Consider the following 15674-nt stretch of genomic DNA (forward strand, 5'->3'; position numbering starts at 1 on the left):
ACTAGAAAAACCTAAAGAATCCATCGGTACCAATCATGTCAAACTAGCTTGTCATGAAGGAGGTTAAATAACGCTCATAATTTACTCTAACTTTTTAGCTAAACTTTGGCCATTTTCAAAGGGGTCCCTTGACCTCTGACCTCCAGATCAGTGAATGTAAATGGGTTCTATGGTACCCACGAGTCTCCCCTTTACAGACATGCCCACTTTATGATAATCACATGCAGTTTGGGGCAAGTCATAGTCAAGTCAGCACACTGACACACTGACAGCTGTTGTTGCCTGTTGGGCTGCAGTTTGACATGTTATGATGTGAGCATATTGTTTTATGCTAAATGCAGTACCTGTGAGGGTTTCTGGATCAATATCTCTCATTGTTTTGTGTTGATAATTGATTTCTAATAACAAATATATACATACATTTGCATAAAGCAGCATATTTGTCCACTCTCATGTTGATAAGAGAATTAAATACTTGACAAATCTCCCTTTAAGGTTCATTTTGAACAGATAAAACAATTTAAATTTCTATGTTCCTCCAGTGATGGAAGCATTCAGATGGTAAAGTAGCAATAACACAGTTATTTAAAACTTAATAGTAGAGATATGTACCTCCGTCCTTTAATTACTCAGGCTGTTACTTTATATTTTATTAATATACTATAGTTAGAGTATAATTTGAAGATTATTACTCGTGCTTTTCGGTAAGAGTAGTAAGAGGTGGAGCTATTTTTACTTCTTTATATGCTTTTAGGTAGTTGATGTATTTTTACTGTAACAATGCACCATATTTTACAAGCTCTTAAGTTTATATATAAAGTGTTAATCTGCAAAGTAACAACACTGTTAAATAAAATGTAGTGTTGTAAAAAGTACAATATTTCACTCTGAAAGGAAGTGGAGTAGAAGTCAAAAGTAGCATAAAATAAGAGTGCTCTAGTAAAGTATCTCAAAATGTACTTAATGAAGTTGGTTATTTTCCACCTCCTGAAGGAAAAAGGGGGAAGTGTCTGTTGTTCTCCGCTCTCCATCATGTGACCCAGGAGGTGATGTCATTGCAGTGTCTCACAGCGGGGATTGTCCTCCAGCTTCCAGCCGGCTCCGTCCTCCAGCTTCAGTATCGGCTTCACAAAGACCAGACAGTGAAACAGAAAGCTGCACCAATCACTGCCGTCTCTGTGTGGCTTGTTGTGCATCACAAACAGCTCATATCAGCAGCAGCGCTGCCGCGGGGCCTCGACGCGTCCGACCCTGCAGGTCTTTAGACTGTCAGACTGCTTAAAACGGGTTTAACAGAGTCAGAACAAAGACCACACTGTTCCTCAGTCCTGCTGGATTACATCATCCTCACACTCTGAGGCAGGGAGGAAGGTGACTGGAGGCTGCAAAGCTTCGATCGTTGGTTCCCAATCTGTGGTTTGGGATTGATTTGTGTACATAGACACAAATTTCACATTTTTTTCATGATGGTTGGCACAAAATCAATTTGTATGTAATTCACGTAATTGTGAACCGGCAAGTATAAAGAGCGGCGAACGCCACGTAGGGAGGAGGTCGGCGTGGATGGGTGGGTCAAAAACCTCTGGACTTTCAACAGGAGTCCGATGTTCGTGTCCCGTGTGAAACCAGAAGTCAAAGTTCATTTATTTGTCACGTAACTTACATACTTAAGTTCCAGCACTTCTGGAGTTAATATAAGACAAATTGCACAAATCTTTTCCTAAACCTAACTAAGTAGTTTGTTGCCTAAACCTAACCAAATCGATCTTTTCCTAAACCTAACTAAGTAGTTTTATTTTGAAAAGACTTGAGCGGAAACTCACAGGTGTATCACGTGTTGTTGGACATTCGTAGGAAAACACACTAATAATTAGTTGTTGAAAGAAAAAAAAAGTTAAATTGGTGTCTATGTAGACGAATCAAATAGATTGAATTTTGTGACTATTTCATGAACTTCCATGAGACTGTGTTGGTACGTCTTAATGACTTTGGTGATGCTGTTTCTCAAACACCACCAAGAGATGTTGGATGGATTGCCATGAAATCTGGTTCAGACATTCAAGTCCCCCTCAGGATGAATTGTATTAACGTTGGTGATCCTCTGAATTTTGAACTATTCCAGGGGGCAGCAAACCTGCGTCTCTTTAGCCTCTCTCCAGTGGCTCCCTGTGGATTTTTTAAAAATGGAAATGAATGACTGTTTTTTGTTTACATTTTCATTTTTTTATTTATCATTGTTGTAGGTCTATGGTACGACGGTACGACGGAGTAGTAGGGCCACATTGATGAAAAAAAAGAAATCTGAGATTTCAAGAATAAAGTAATATTACGACTTTTTTCTCGTAAAGTTATGATGTTATTCTCGTAATATTACAACTTACATTACGACTTTTTTCTCGTAAAGTTATGACGTTATCTCGTAGTATTACAACTTTTTTCTCATAAAGTTATGACTTTATTTGTCATGTTTTTTCCCTCAATGTGGCCCTAATACTCCGTAGTACATTGTCTCTTTGGCCCTCACTGCATTAGACTTATATACTCTATACTTAGACTTTAAACTGTGTTACCTTTATCACATTTTTTTTTCTTTGCCTATAATGGCTCTTTAGATAATAAAGGTTGCTGACCCCTGATCTAGCGCCATCATCAGGTCAAACAAATAATGCGTCCAATACTTTAGTTTATGACTAAATACCTGCAAAACTAATAACATTCCCATCAGCCCCAGCTTTTCTTTGTGTTTAGGGCTATTTGGGCGGCAACCTCCGGTTCTGAAAAAGCACACTAACACATGAGTACTGCTCATTGCGGCGAGCCACACTTCGCCGCTACCTGGTGTGTTTCCGGCTTAAAGGGTCACAAGTTAAAACGTTAGTAGAAATGACGTTCCCTGATCAGTTTGATTTAAAAAAAACTTAAAATTTAAAACATTTGTGATGTAATGATACAAAAAACAAAGGAGACCCTTTTGTTCAGTAAATTATGTTTTTATTGGTCTTCACCACACTTTTTCCCTTTTCAACAATAAATCTGTTTTCTATTTTTTACCTTTTTTAAGCATTTAAAGAGCGATAAAGAGAATATTGCACTTAAAACAAGAGATGAAAGTAGAACCATGAAGCAGAAAAAGGAGGAGAAAGAAAAAACGAAAACAATCACAAGGCTTTCCTTACAGCACAGCAGCACAGCCAGGTTACATGTGCCTCCTCAGTACCGCACAGCTTAGCTTCTTAAATATACATCTTTTTTAAAAGTTCTATGTTAAGTCAGTTTTTTTTTCTTCAGCTATTACAATACAGGAGAAAACTCAAAAAGGTACACATGCACGTATACAAGCAGGGCTCACTGGAAACCAACAGTCTTTATGATGATTTGTTTCACGGCAGATGAGTCTGAATGACACAGATAGTTTTTATTTATTTTTTGCACGATACGAAAACGCAGCGGTTATGTGTGTGTGAGTGTGTGTGTGTTAAGCTTTGTCTGGAAAAGAGTGTGAATAATAGGAAATCCTCTATAGATAAAAATGTATTGACAGGAGTGTCTGGCAGTCTGGGTTTTGAGTGGTCTGCTCATATGTGAGTTGTTATTATTAGCCTTTACAGTGATGCAGTATTAAATAGGAATGCAGATTACGCTGTCATTGACAGAGACGGGTTTAACAGGAAAACACTGACGTCACGGTTAACCCTTTTTCATCAGAGGAGCCGTTAGTGGGTATTTTTTTTAAATCAGCAGGAAATAGGAACCTCAACATCGTCTCCTCCTCTACTGTCTGTAACATCATACTGAGACAGAAATCATAATGTTTGGTGGGTTTTCTTCCCTGCACAGAGTCGAGATGCACCGCGACCGATGAGTCAGATGTACCATATGATGCACGGTAACCAAGGCAACCAGGAGATCAAAAAGTCCTCCACGGAGAACGTAAAGGTAATCTGCATCTTCACATTCAAATCAGCCGGAGCCGCTGAGGTTCCTGCAGCCCTCTGCTTGTTTTTTTATTTTTTATTTTAAAGAGCTTTTATGCCTTTATGTCTGTACATGCATCTGTCGTGCATGCAGTAAAATATCATACAGAGGAGTTTCTTTTTACTGTGGTTCATAAAATAGCAACCCTGGTGAGGCGTGTTGGTCCTGTAATTTGTTTGGATAGTTAGTTTAGTTCCTGGTTAAAATCTATTTAAAGTACTTATATCAAAATATAAAATCATCAATATCAAATTAAAAGCACGTCTACACATAATAAGTTAATACTTAAAAAACATCCACTGATTTACCACAGAAAGGAAAGAAATTAAATGATTAAATGATGCATTAAGTTGAGGTGATTGTGGCTAAAAAATATTTTTTGAGATATTTTCTGCAATAATTAAAAGCAACCAGAAGAAAAAACAACGGTGCAAAATGCTGTAATTGTTCGTTTTTATGTTGCTAAATTTAAGACCGCTTTAAAGGGGACATATCACGCTAAAGTTTGGGTTTCTACTAGAACATGTTTACATGATTTAATGTTCAAAAAACACGTCATTTTCCTCGTACTGTCTGTCTGAATATACCTGTATTCACCCTCTGTCTGAAACGCTCCGTTTTAGCGCCTGTCTCTTTAAGAAGCCCGGTCTGCTTTGATTGGCTGGCGAGAAAAATATGGTGACACATGTGACATAGGAAGGGGAGCCAAATCTGAAGGTTATGGCTAGAAAGGATCCGTCTTGTGTTCGGTGTTCATGTATTTACGTTCTGCAGGCATCCTGTATCTCTACACTTGTAGGAAGGTTGACTTTAAATGCAGTGTGTAATTTGTTTTAGATTAAGGTTCTAGTAATGTAATGAAGTCATGAATCAAGTTCAAGGTCACTCACTCACTCATCTTCAACTGCGTATCCGGGGTTGGGTTGCGGGGGCAAAAGCTCCAGCAGGAGACCCCAAACTTCCCCGAGGTGTTCCCAGGCCAGTGTGGAGATATAATCTCTCCATCTAGTCCTAAAGTTCAAGGTTAGTTATTATTTATTATCTTCATTTTCATTATCATTTTGTGTTGGTTTTGGCGGTCCCTACGGACTAAAGTGGTGTAGTGTTTCCGAGCACCAGAGTCCCTTTAGAAAACGTCTCATTTTACTGCAGCAGGGTCTGACAGTCTGATCCTGCTCAGTCCTGGTTCTGGTTCTCTTGCGCCTTCCCGTTCCCTCCAGCGGGCCCAGCAATACGGCCTGGACCTCTAGCAGCGTGGTGTCGGTGTTGGCTCCCAGCGGGGACCAGCGGAGCAGCAAGGAGAAGCTCTGCTCCTCGCCCGGAGGAGGAGCCACTGCTGCCGGGCGTCGAGCTCTCCACCTCCATTTTGGTCAATCCGGGGTCACAGGGTGGGCTCGTCGCTGCTGGAGGCCCCACTGAAGGGAGCTGAAGGGAGCTGAAGGGAGCTGAAGGGAGCTGAAGGGAATTTTTAGTGAACCTGCATGATTTCGTCAGTCTTGTCTTGTCCCTTCTGTGTTGTTTTCCCCGAGTCGCTCCGATTACAACGAGAACGTGACGTCATATTTATGCAAGACAGATCTTTTATAGCCAGAACCAAATCTGAATGAATCACATGTTTTCTGATCTTAACAGCCCACAAACAACTGACTGGATTGTGTTGTGTCACAGTTTGTGGGTTGGTAGGAGCTCCAGATACTCGATGTATGAACACAAGCACTGAAGAAGTGAGTTTTTCATGATACGTCCCCTTTAAGTTTTGCACACGAGTGGTTACTGTTTGTGCTTCTTCGAGTGACAGCTCCAGGAAATCTTAACGGCTGAAATACTGAGTTGGTGCTTTTTAAAAGTGCCATTTTACGCTCAATATGTACAACTCGGACCTTTTTTTTTTTTTTGTGCGCTGACGTTCTCACCGACAAAAACTCACAACAACAGAGGAGACCAGCTCGCCGAAGCCCTCCGCCACAGAGCCGTGGATGTTCCGCACACACACACAACTAACCACCTTTTAAATTACTACGACGAAAACATTTCCCCTTCCGGCACAGCAGGACAGAAAGGCACATGTGGGTGACAGTCTAACCTCTAACCATCAATCCAACCAACCACCTTTAACACAATCTCTCTCTCGCAACCACATGCTCCTATTGTTGTAGTGGAATACATTCTTCGTCCTTTAACACAGCTTTTTGTATAAAGATCTTTTGAGACGCAGGTTTGAGGTTTGTCGACTTCCCTCTCGATGAGCTTTGAGTGCTGTTCTGTATGTAAATATTTATAGAAACAGGTAGAATCCAAAGATCAGGATGATGATTTTTGTACTTGTATCACCGCCTCTGCCTTCAGTTCTCCTCATGATCCTCTGCAACGATATGTTGTACTGGAAATACACTGGAAAAAATACACTACAGAAACAATTATAGAGAGAAACGTAGTCGTCAAATCCACCGTAAGAAATAACAGCCACCGAGAAAGTTCCTACCGCGACGATCGAGATAACCGTAGAAATATCACTACAATACAGATTTCTGAATATGGTCTTCCCTATGCTACAGCAAATATACTCAAAAGACATATTGTTCTATCTCACTATGTCAGTAGGAGGCACAAAGTTCAACACTGGGACTGTCATTGTTTTAGAAGAAAGACAGAAAGGGAAGTAAAGCAGATCACGATTAGCCTGGAATGAGGATTTATCTATCGTCTAAACTGATCAACTTTATTGTGAATGATTTTTGGGATTCAGTGGAAGAAAAATCATTTTTTTGTTGGCGTTAAGGTGCGCAAACTTGTGCTTTGATTTAGTCCAATTAGACGACAAGCAACCGATGTTATGTTTCCGATATGACGCTCTTCACTTTTTACAAAATGGGCGTTTTGTCTCGGCCAATAAACAAAGACTTCATTGTCTCGCAGGTTTTTTTGGGGGAAAAAGACGATTTAAGGAACAGAAATAAAAACTCTCCCTTTCACAGGACGGAGAAATAATAATAATAATAATAATAATAATAATGTAATGGAGGACATAGTTGTCAGAAAACTACCTTTTGTAATACAAATGGTGATTTTCCATGACAACATGCACATAAATGAATAAAAATTTAGAAAAAAAAAAGACGGCTATCCAGGTCTGTTTCTGCTTTCGGTAAAGAGCCCAAAGCAGAGGCAGATTTGCATATCGGGCTAAAAGAGAAGAGCAGTTAAAACCAGATCCACACTGGGGAGGCCGGGAGGAGGAGGAGGAGGGGAGGGAGAGAGGAAACGACAGACTTAAGTTAAAACTCAATCTTGCAGGCGGGGAAAGACTCGTCCTGCATGACGACGGTGCTGCTGGAGGCCAGCACCATGATGTTGAGCTCCTGCTGCCTCTCGTGAGTCTGCTGGTACCAGTCACGGGTCACCTCCGTGTCGTGGGTCGGGATCAGCGTCACCTGAGGGACGACAAGACGAGAGATCAGGAAACGTCACGGCTGAGAGGGTAAGAGCAGGGAGGGGTGGGACGAGGGCGACAGCAAGGAATAGAAAGTCTGCTTTTCACACAACATATTGCCTGCTGATAGTCAAGATGATTAAAGGGATCTTTCGGATCTTTTAGACACCTGAAAGAAATCAATATCAGTTTAAGTGTACGCTATATTTAGAATATTTTCACCACTTTACCTCGCCATCAAACAGACCTTTCTGACGGGGAACTGAAGCCGTTATATACGCGCTCGATAAATAAATATGTATGCATAATGAGGCAGAAATGCATAAAGAAATGTAAAAGGAAATGTGTAAAGAAAAGAATACAGAAATATATAAGTTTGGGGAAATAAATAAGGGGTGAAATGCAAAGAGAAAATCGTGCATAAATAAATGAATAAATACATATATTCAAAAATAAATATATAATAAATAAAAATAGATGCAAAATTAAAAAAATAAATAAATGCAAAAAACATAAATAAATAAATGCATACATTTAAAAATAAAAATAAAATAAATGCAAAAATAAATACACAGATAAATAAATAAATGCAGAAATAAATTTATTGAAAAATTAACAAAAAATAATTAATTAAAGGGAAAATGAAACAGAAGACTAAATAAATAAGGGATAAATAAATAAAGAATCAAATTAAAACAGAAATATCAATTTATGTCACAATTGTTTTTAATGTTATTTTTGCTACATTTAATGATATTTATTTATTTATCGAGTCATTTATTTATTTATTTATTTAATGATTTAGATTTTGGCAGGCTCCGTCTTCCATAGGCCTGCAGGGACAAAATCTTCAAACATGCAAAGAACAATCAGAGTTGATACCATGTTAAAAACATAAAAACTTTTACTCTAAGGCAGGAGGTCATTTGAAACTCTGAAACACACAGAAATAAGCTGATCATCTTAGAACAGAAGTTGTTACCTGTAGGTTTGATCCCCACTGAGCTTTGCCATCCAGCAGTGCATCGAGGACTCCTCGGCTGGGTTCACCACCTGCCGCGTCGTTCCCGCTCACCACGTAGTACGCAGAGCGAATGCGTTTGAAAAACTCTTGGTCCACGTTCTTGGCACTGCAGTGGTTGGGAATGTAGGCCAAGTCCACATAAATAGGAAGGCCGGGAGCAGCTGCAGAGCCGGACTTCTGAGAGCCTGGATGGGAGAACGAAACTGTCGCTTACTAAATCTGTTTTATAGAATTAAACCTCATTTATATCTGAAAAGCTTTCAGGATCTTTTTAATGCCGTTTGCTCACCTGAACTGCTCTTGACACCGTTAGTCAGCCCTTTGCCGGGGTTGTAGCTCGACCTGGAGAGGTCGTCGTCTTTGGAGCCCTGTCCATCTGACAGACGGGACATACGTGAGCTCTTGTCCGCCTCCTTCTTCTTCAGCGAGGCGCTGCGAGGAGACGGCGTCTGTTTGACAGGCATGGGAGACCTCTTGCGCCTCGCCGGGGATGCTGATTTGGTTTTCCCAGAAGTCTTCTTTAAGCCCTTGGTTTTCGGCTCCTTCTTAACTAAGCCGTTACCCAAAGTGTCAGGATCCACCATGCACACGTCTGGGCGTGGGGGGTGAGGGTAGGGGTCCATGAGCGGAGCAGGAGGAGGGTCGTTGCTCTTCTTAGAGGAATGATGGCCGCCTCCTCCAGAGGCAGTTATTTTATCGACGGGCATGTAGTCTGCATCCTCATCTGAGTCCATGTTGCCTTCGCCGGTGACCGAGGGGTATTCCTCGGTTCCTGGAGGCGCATCAGAGTCTGACTGCGAGCCTAAAGAGTCGCTGACGGAGGTGGGCGGTGTGTCCTCGGTGGCCAGACCCAGCCCTGCCGGCATGCCTCCGGCTTGGTGCAGAGAGCTGCTGTGATGATGCGGCTGCTTGTGATCGCGTCTCTTGACCGACAGATCGTGCTCATCGGCCTCCTGCGATTGGTCGCTTCTGCGTCCGTGCTCCTCGTCATCCTCGTCGCTGGATAACTGGCGCATGCATGGGTTGATGAAGGACGGTGAGAGGTCCTGTTTGGGCTGCCGGTACTCGGAGGAGGAATATCCAGGAGAGCTGCGGCTGGTATAAGAGGAGGTGGCTCCCCTGGGCACATCGCCAGCAAGATCCTGATCGCTGTCGTCGTCGTCGTCGTCATCCTGCCCTCCTCGGCTGCACTCTTCAGCGTAGAACGGCGAGCGAAACGGTTGATCGTTTGAAGAGAGTGAGAGCGGGCGGGCCGGGTGCTCCGGCTCCATCTCACACTCCTCTTCGAACTCGTCATCGTGGCGGTAATGGGGAGGGGAGTCTCCGGGCACCATCCCCATCTGGGGCTTTGGCATCTCCCACTCAAAGGAGCCCCTGTAAGCTGCTCCCTCTCTGGGCTCCACCTTGGGTGGGCCTGAAGACACCGCACCGCTCGCTGCTGCTCCAGCAGGGAGGGTGACGCTTGAGCTGACCTCCGTGGGGCCGTTGACTGTGTCCGGCTTGCTGGCCTGGAGAGGTGAGGGCATGTAGGAGCCAAGAACATCAGGGAGTGCACCAGCTGTCTTTTCACTGGCAGCTGGAGAAACGGGCTTGTCAGAAAACGAGAGGCTGCCAGCCAGGCCGCCGGAAGGAGACCTCCGAGTCATCTCACGCATGTAAGCCTCCTCGTCCTCCTCTTCACTGCTGTCCGTCTCCTCAAAGTAATGCTTGCCTTCTATATCAGGGCGTGGTGAGGAGGTGACACCAAACAGAGCGGCGCTAGCTGCCTCTTTGTCCTTGGAGAGCTCTGCAGGTGGAGCGAACGGTCCTGCTGAGGCCCCAAACCCAACAGCTGAGTCCAGCTTGGACCCTTCAGACCAATCAGGCTTATAGAAGCACTCCGATTGAGGGCCTTTGTCCGTAACTCCACCTGCTGAAGTCGTATGCTCCTTCTTGTCCTCAGCGAAGGCAGATGAAGAGAGCGAGGGGAAGGATTTGACCTCCTCGAACGGGCTGAGAGGTGAGAAGCGAGCTAAACCGGAGGTGGACTCAGCCGTGGTTGTGGCTGTGATCTGTTTTTCAGACACTTCTAGATAGTCGTCTTTGGCGCCAGCGGAGCCAGAGAAGGGAGTATCCATGACCAGCGAGTGTTCATCTTTAAAGGAGGAGTACTCGAAGAGAGGCTCGGCAGGCGTCCCCAGTTCCTCTCCGAACTGACGGCTGGTGGAGAGGGAGCCCGAGGTGGAGGAGGAGTAGCTGTAGGCCGAGGAGGAGGAGTACCCAGGGGCGGCGGTGGTCGTGTACTGAAAGCTTGAGTCCAGTGATTTCTTGCTCAGAAGGTCTGGTGTCTTCTGTTTCTCAAAATCAGGATCAGCTCTGTCATTCTGGTAATAACTGTCCTCTGTTGATTTGAAATCCTCTTTCCCTTTGTCTGTGGTCTGACTTGATAAATACGAGTCTTTCTCGCCACTTCCATATGAGTACTCAAATCCTGAGGAGTAACTAGAGAAACCTGTAGCTCCCAAATCCGTTGGCTTTCCACCGAAGGAGTCAGTCTCAGCTTTGTGTTCGGCCTTTGCGAGCGAGCTAGAGCTGCCCGGCGTCCCCTGGCTGTTATATCCGTATCCAGCCATAGAAACCATAAACTCAGGCCTATTTGAGCCAAACATTTCACTGATTGGACTCTTCACTTCCTTCTCAGACTTCTCTTTGGCTCCTTTCTCCGTATCAGAATCAACAGCACCTTCGTCATCGTCCTCCTCTTCGTCTTCCTCGTCGTCATCGTCTTCATCGACATAATCATCGTCATAATCCTCCTCATCCTTTGCAGTTAGTTTTCGCATATCAACCTCCAGACACGCTCCTTTGTCGCCGTAACCTGGGGCGGCAGGTATGTCTACATCAAACGCCGTCATTGAGGAGTACGTCTGAGGCTTTGTGCCGTCGGTCTGGCTTTTAAAAGAGGCGTCTTTTTCTGATGATAAAGAAGTGGTCGAGGCCTCGGGTCTATCGGCGACTGAAGGGAATCGGCTGTCTGGGCTGTATTCATATGTCTCTTTTGCTTTGACGTCTTCAAACGGAGGCACAGCAGGAGTGCTCTTGGAGTCGAGCCACGGTGAGGCGGAGGAATCTTTGCCGGTGAATCCCTCCTTCTCTGACATCTTATCCACGGCTGTTACCGGGGACGGAGGCTCGGGTTTCTTCAAATCCACTCCACCCTTCGCACTGTCCTTCTCCACTTTGTCTACGGACTCCTGACAATATGAATCAGAGTCCACGGAGCCGTAAATGTCGCTGTAAGAGAATGTCTTGCCGTGCACGTAGGGCGTGTCCTGTCTTATATAGATGGCCTTTTCTTTGCCCTCCCTCTCTGGAAAATTACTATAGAGACTGAAGTGAACACTTTTCTCATCCTCTTTTAAAGCGTCATCTGTGCTGTCTGTTGCTTTGCTTTGATCTTTTGGTGAGGGCTGAGACTCTACCCCACTTGGGAAATCATCTTTTTCATCTTCATCTTCCTCTTCCTCTTCATCTTCATCTTCATCTGAGGACGTCACCTGAGGTTTTGGTTTCTCCTCTGTGCTGAAAGTCACCTGTGTCTTGTCCGAGCCCTTGACTTCAGTTTCTGTCTTTGCAGATTTTGCCTCAGAGCTGAAGTCGTCGTCCAAGAAGCACCCCTCTTTTGCCTCCATAAGCTTGGCCTTCACAGCGGGCTGTAGATCCTTTTTGCCGTAATAGTCCTCTTCCTCCTCATTGGATTCTTCAGACTCTTCAGACGCTGTCTTGTCACCTCCAATAAAGGCGGTGCAGTCTGAGATAATGAGCGATGTCTGGGTGTCGGCTTTAACATCGATCACCGCTTCATCTTCTGTCTTGAAGGGTTTCTCTTCGGTCGGAGAGTAGCCGCTGCTTGTGGGCACTGACTGTGTGGGTGAGGCCAGTTTCATGGTGCTGTCATCTGGACTTAGACATCTTTCCTCGCTCTCCTGCCTGGAGTGGGACTCTAACCCAGGGGAGAAAGATGAAGGGGGTGAAACCGGCTTTATATCAGCACCAGTTTTAAATCCCTCTGAGCTGAAGAGGTTTTCTTTGGCAGCCTGTGTGGGAGAGTGCTGCATGCTGGAGAAGAGAGGAGGAGGAGGAGGAGAATAAGTGGCAGAGGGAGATTTCTGCTTCTCCTGGAGCATCATGAAGGCTGCCTGTTCGTAGCCCTCTTGGAGTTTACCCAGAGGGATGTCAACGTTCGGAGTCTGGTCCTCGTCCTCGTCTTCCTCGTCGTCTTCTTCTTCGTGGACTGATTTGATCTTTGCGTCACCCTCCATCTCGGGAACGTTGGGCTGGTACTCATCAGAGGAAGGAGACTTAAAGCACTTGTCGTCCTCCAGAGAGGAGGTGGGTGAGATGGTTCCCGCTGAGTGGAGGTAGTCCTTCCCAAGGGCGGCCTCGGCGCGTGACGGGATACTGTTCATGGTGTCCAGTAAGAGAGAGTTCTTCCCAACCTCCTCGGTCTGAGGCGCCGTCACAGAGGTTATCGACTGGTCCTCGGCGACCGACGTGGCAAAGGACGACAGCTTGTCGTATTCCGTGATGGATGTCGCTGAGGAGATGTGCTCCTCCTCTGCCAGAGGAGCAGCAATGATGGCGGGGTACGGTGCAAGCTCATGCTCGTGACCTCCCATGAAGGCTTTGGGTTTGATGTCAGACACGGCGGAGCTCTTCATCTCTTTTATACCGTGCATGGAGTCAAAGGTACCGGGGACGTCAGGGACTGAGATGTCATAGGAGCCCACGTCATAGCGCAGCTGTGGGATCCTGTCTTCTGGTTCCTCGTGGATCTCCTCATCGGAGATGGTCTGCTCGGTCTCGGAGTAGCCGGGGATGGTCTCGTCTTGGATGAAGGAGAACAGCTCCGAGGCGGAGGCTGCGACTTGCCCAGACAGGGCCGCGGTTGATAAAGATTTCGCCTCGGTCGGCTTGCTGTCCCACTCCTTTCCATTTCTTTTCGCCTCCTCTGTTTTATATTTCAGGACCTCGTCATCTTCCGTTCCTTCGAGGTCGGCTTTTTCAATGACGTCACCCTCCTCCTCTGAGCTGTCACTCTTCTTTGATCTGTCTCTTATGTCGTCCTTTGCAGAGTATTTGCCATATTTCTCCATTTTCTCCTCTTCGTTCTTCTTGTCAAAGCCATCTCTTGCTTCCTTCTTGTCAGTGGCTACAGCGTGTGCTGGAGGGCCTTTGTCTATGTTGTCTTCTGTCGGTTTGACAGGGGATTTGGGTGAAGCCGATTTAATCTCCGTGGCTGGGGATGTGACTTTCTCATCAGGGAAAACTAAGGAAGGGGGTTTAGTATCTGTGAACAGTGAATGCCCAAACATCACATCGTTCTGGATCGGCTCAGTCTTAACTGTACACTGCTCTTCCTGTTTCAGAGCCTCAAAGTCCTCAGTGAGGTCCTCTGGTGAGGACACAATGGACCTGTCAGCCAAAGCCGCTGCTGCGATCTCCTCTGGGATGTTCTTTGGGACTGGCTTCTTCTCATGTGCTTTTGTCATGTTTTTCTCATCCTCTTTACCTGCTTTATTCTTGTCTGTCTTGGGCTTAGCCTGAGTCTTAGCCTTATGCAGAGTTTTCCTCACTTCCGGGGTGAGCGGCTTCAGGTCAGGTTTAGTGATTTTTCTCAGCTCCGGTTTACTCGGGTCCTTCTTTTTATCCTCCTTGGCTTTACTTTCCTTTTTCTCTTCTTTTCTTATATTTTCATCCTTCTTCACTTTCTCTTTCTTAATTTCTTTTTTCTCTTTGTCTTTCTTTTCATCCATCTTGGACGCCTTCTCGTGCTTGACGGTTTTGTCCTTCAATATTTTCTTTTTCTCGGTCTTGCCTGCCACGGGGGCCACCTCGCTGTTCTTCTGTTGTTTGGTGGCTTTTAGACTTTCACTCTTGAGTTTCTTCTCTTCCTTCTTTTCCACTTTATTCTCTTTAGTGAGTTCACTCTTGGACTCGTCCTCCGGCCCGCTGGCTTCTTTCTTTGTTGTTTTGGAGTGCGGTTTGGGCGAAGACTTGAGACTCTCTTTGCTGTCAGTTCTTGATCTCATTTTAGTCTGTTTGATGATGGGAGGAGGTACACCAGATGATATGTCTTTTTGGGTAGCCACTGGGTATCGCAGGAAGTCCAGATGTTTCAGCTTCTCGAGGCCCTCGAAGATTTTATTCTGCGGTGCATTTCCAGGGAAGAGCACCCGGACTATCTTCTCTGTTGGACGGTGAGGAATCCAAACGATGAGAGCGGTAACTGATGTCAAATAGGGGACAGATATTTCTCCTTCTTTTCCATTGGCCATCGTTATCCCCGTCTTGGCTTTGCTGTTTCCAGCCCATTTCTGCATAAGAAACTGCATCTCTTTGCTCTCTTTCACAGGGTTTAAGACATACATGTCTAACTTCCCAACGCCAAGTTTGTGGAACAGTGTGATGGGTTCAATGGTGTTGCTGACTACCCTGTGAAGAGGCTCTGGCGTGATACCGAGCTTGTTGAGGTACTGCAACGTAAGAGACGCTTCCTCAATGCTTCGCTTCACTTTCAGCGTGGACTCCGGCATCCGAAGCTTCTCCGGGACGTTGAAAAACACGATCCCGAGCTCAGGAGAGATCAGGTTCTTCATCCATTCGCCGTTGCTGCTGGAGCCAGAGCCTTGGTTACGCTCCTCTTCCTGCTCTGCAATCTTTCTCTGGAACAACCCGTTGATGCCGGGGAGGTTGTCCGCACCGATATGGGTGAGCAGGACAGAGTCGATCCTGTCCAGGTGGCGAACCAGTTTCCAGAAGCAAGACTTACGATCAGACCCTCCGTCCACCAGGATGTTGAATCCGTTGACGGCGAACAGAGCGGAGTCTCCCCTGCCTCCAGGGAAGATGTAGCAGCAGGGTTTGGACAGCTTCAGAAAACCTCCAGAGGTCGGGGGCTCCAGGAGGTCAAAGGACGACGGCACATCCACCGTCTCCGAGACATACTCGGTGAACTCCGTGACTCCGTCCATGTCGGGGAGGTGAGGTTCAGGGTTCAGGCGGTATTCCAGAAGATTTTGAAGCGACTGCTGCTCCTGGCTTTGGCCCAGGGAGCTCCAGCCCCCGTCTCCCTGACAGGAAACAGTAAGCCTGGACGGCTGCGCTGGAGAGGCCTTGGACAGGAGTTCAATCACCTGGGAAACACAGTAACAGTGAAAAACAACCTAAAGAATGTGTCTATGTAAGCTTTATAAAAGTCGATCC

General features: G+C 45.5%; 1 protein-coding gene across 2 annotated transcripts in view; it reads right to left on the reverse strand.

The window, feature by feature from the left end:
- Nucleotides 1–2974: 2974 nt before the first annotated feature.
- Nucleotides 2975–15674, reverse strand: part of map1aa (microtubule-associated protein 1Aa) — a 62236-nt gene continuing 49536 nt past the window's right edge. For both annotated transcript variants that reach the window (XM_037754880.1, XM_037754890.1), the window contains 3 exons: nt 8719–15604; nt 8388–8614; nt 2975–7406 (listed from right to left, as the gene is read on the reverse strand). In XM_037754880.1, the coding sequence (XP_037610808.1) occupies nt 7251–7406; nt 8388–8614; nt 8719–15604 (7269 nt within the window). In that variant the 3' untranslated portion in view covers nt 2975–7250. The remainder of the gene's footprint in view (nt 7407–8387; nt 8615–8718; nt 15605–15674) is intronic.

Source organism: Sebastes umbrosus, chromosome 2 (assembly GCF_015220745.1).
Source record: "Sebastes umbrosus isolate fSebUmb1 chromosome 2, fSebUmb1.pri, whole genome shotgun sequence".
NCBI lineage: Eukaryota > Metazoa > Chordata > Actinopteri > Perciformes > Sebastidae > Sebastes > Sebastes umbrosus.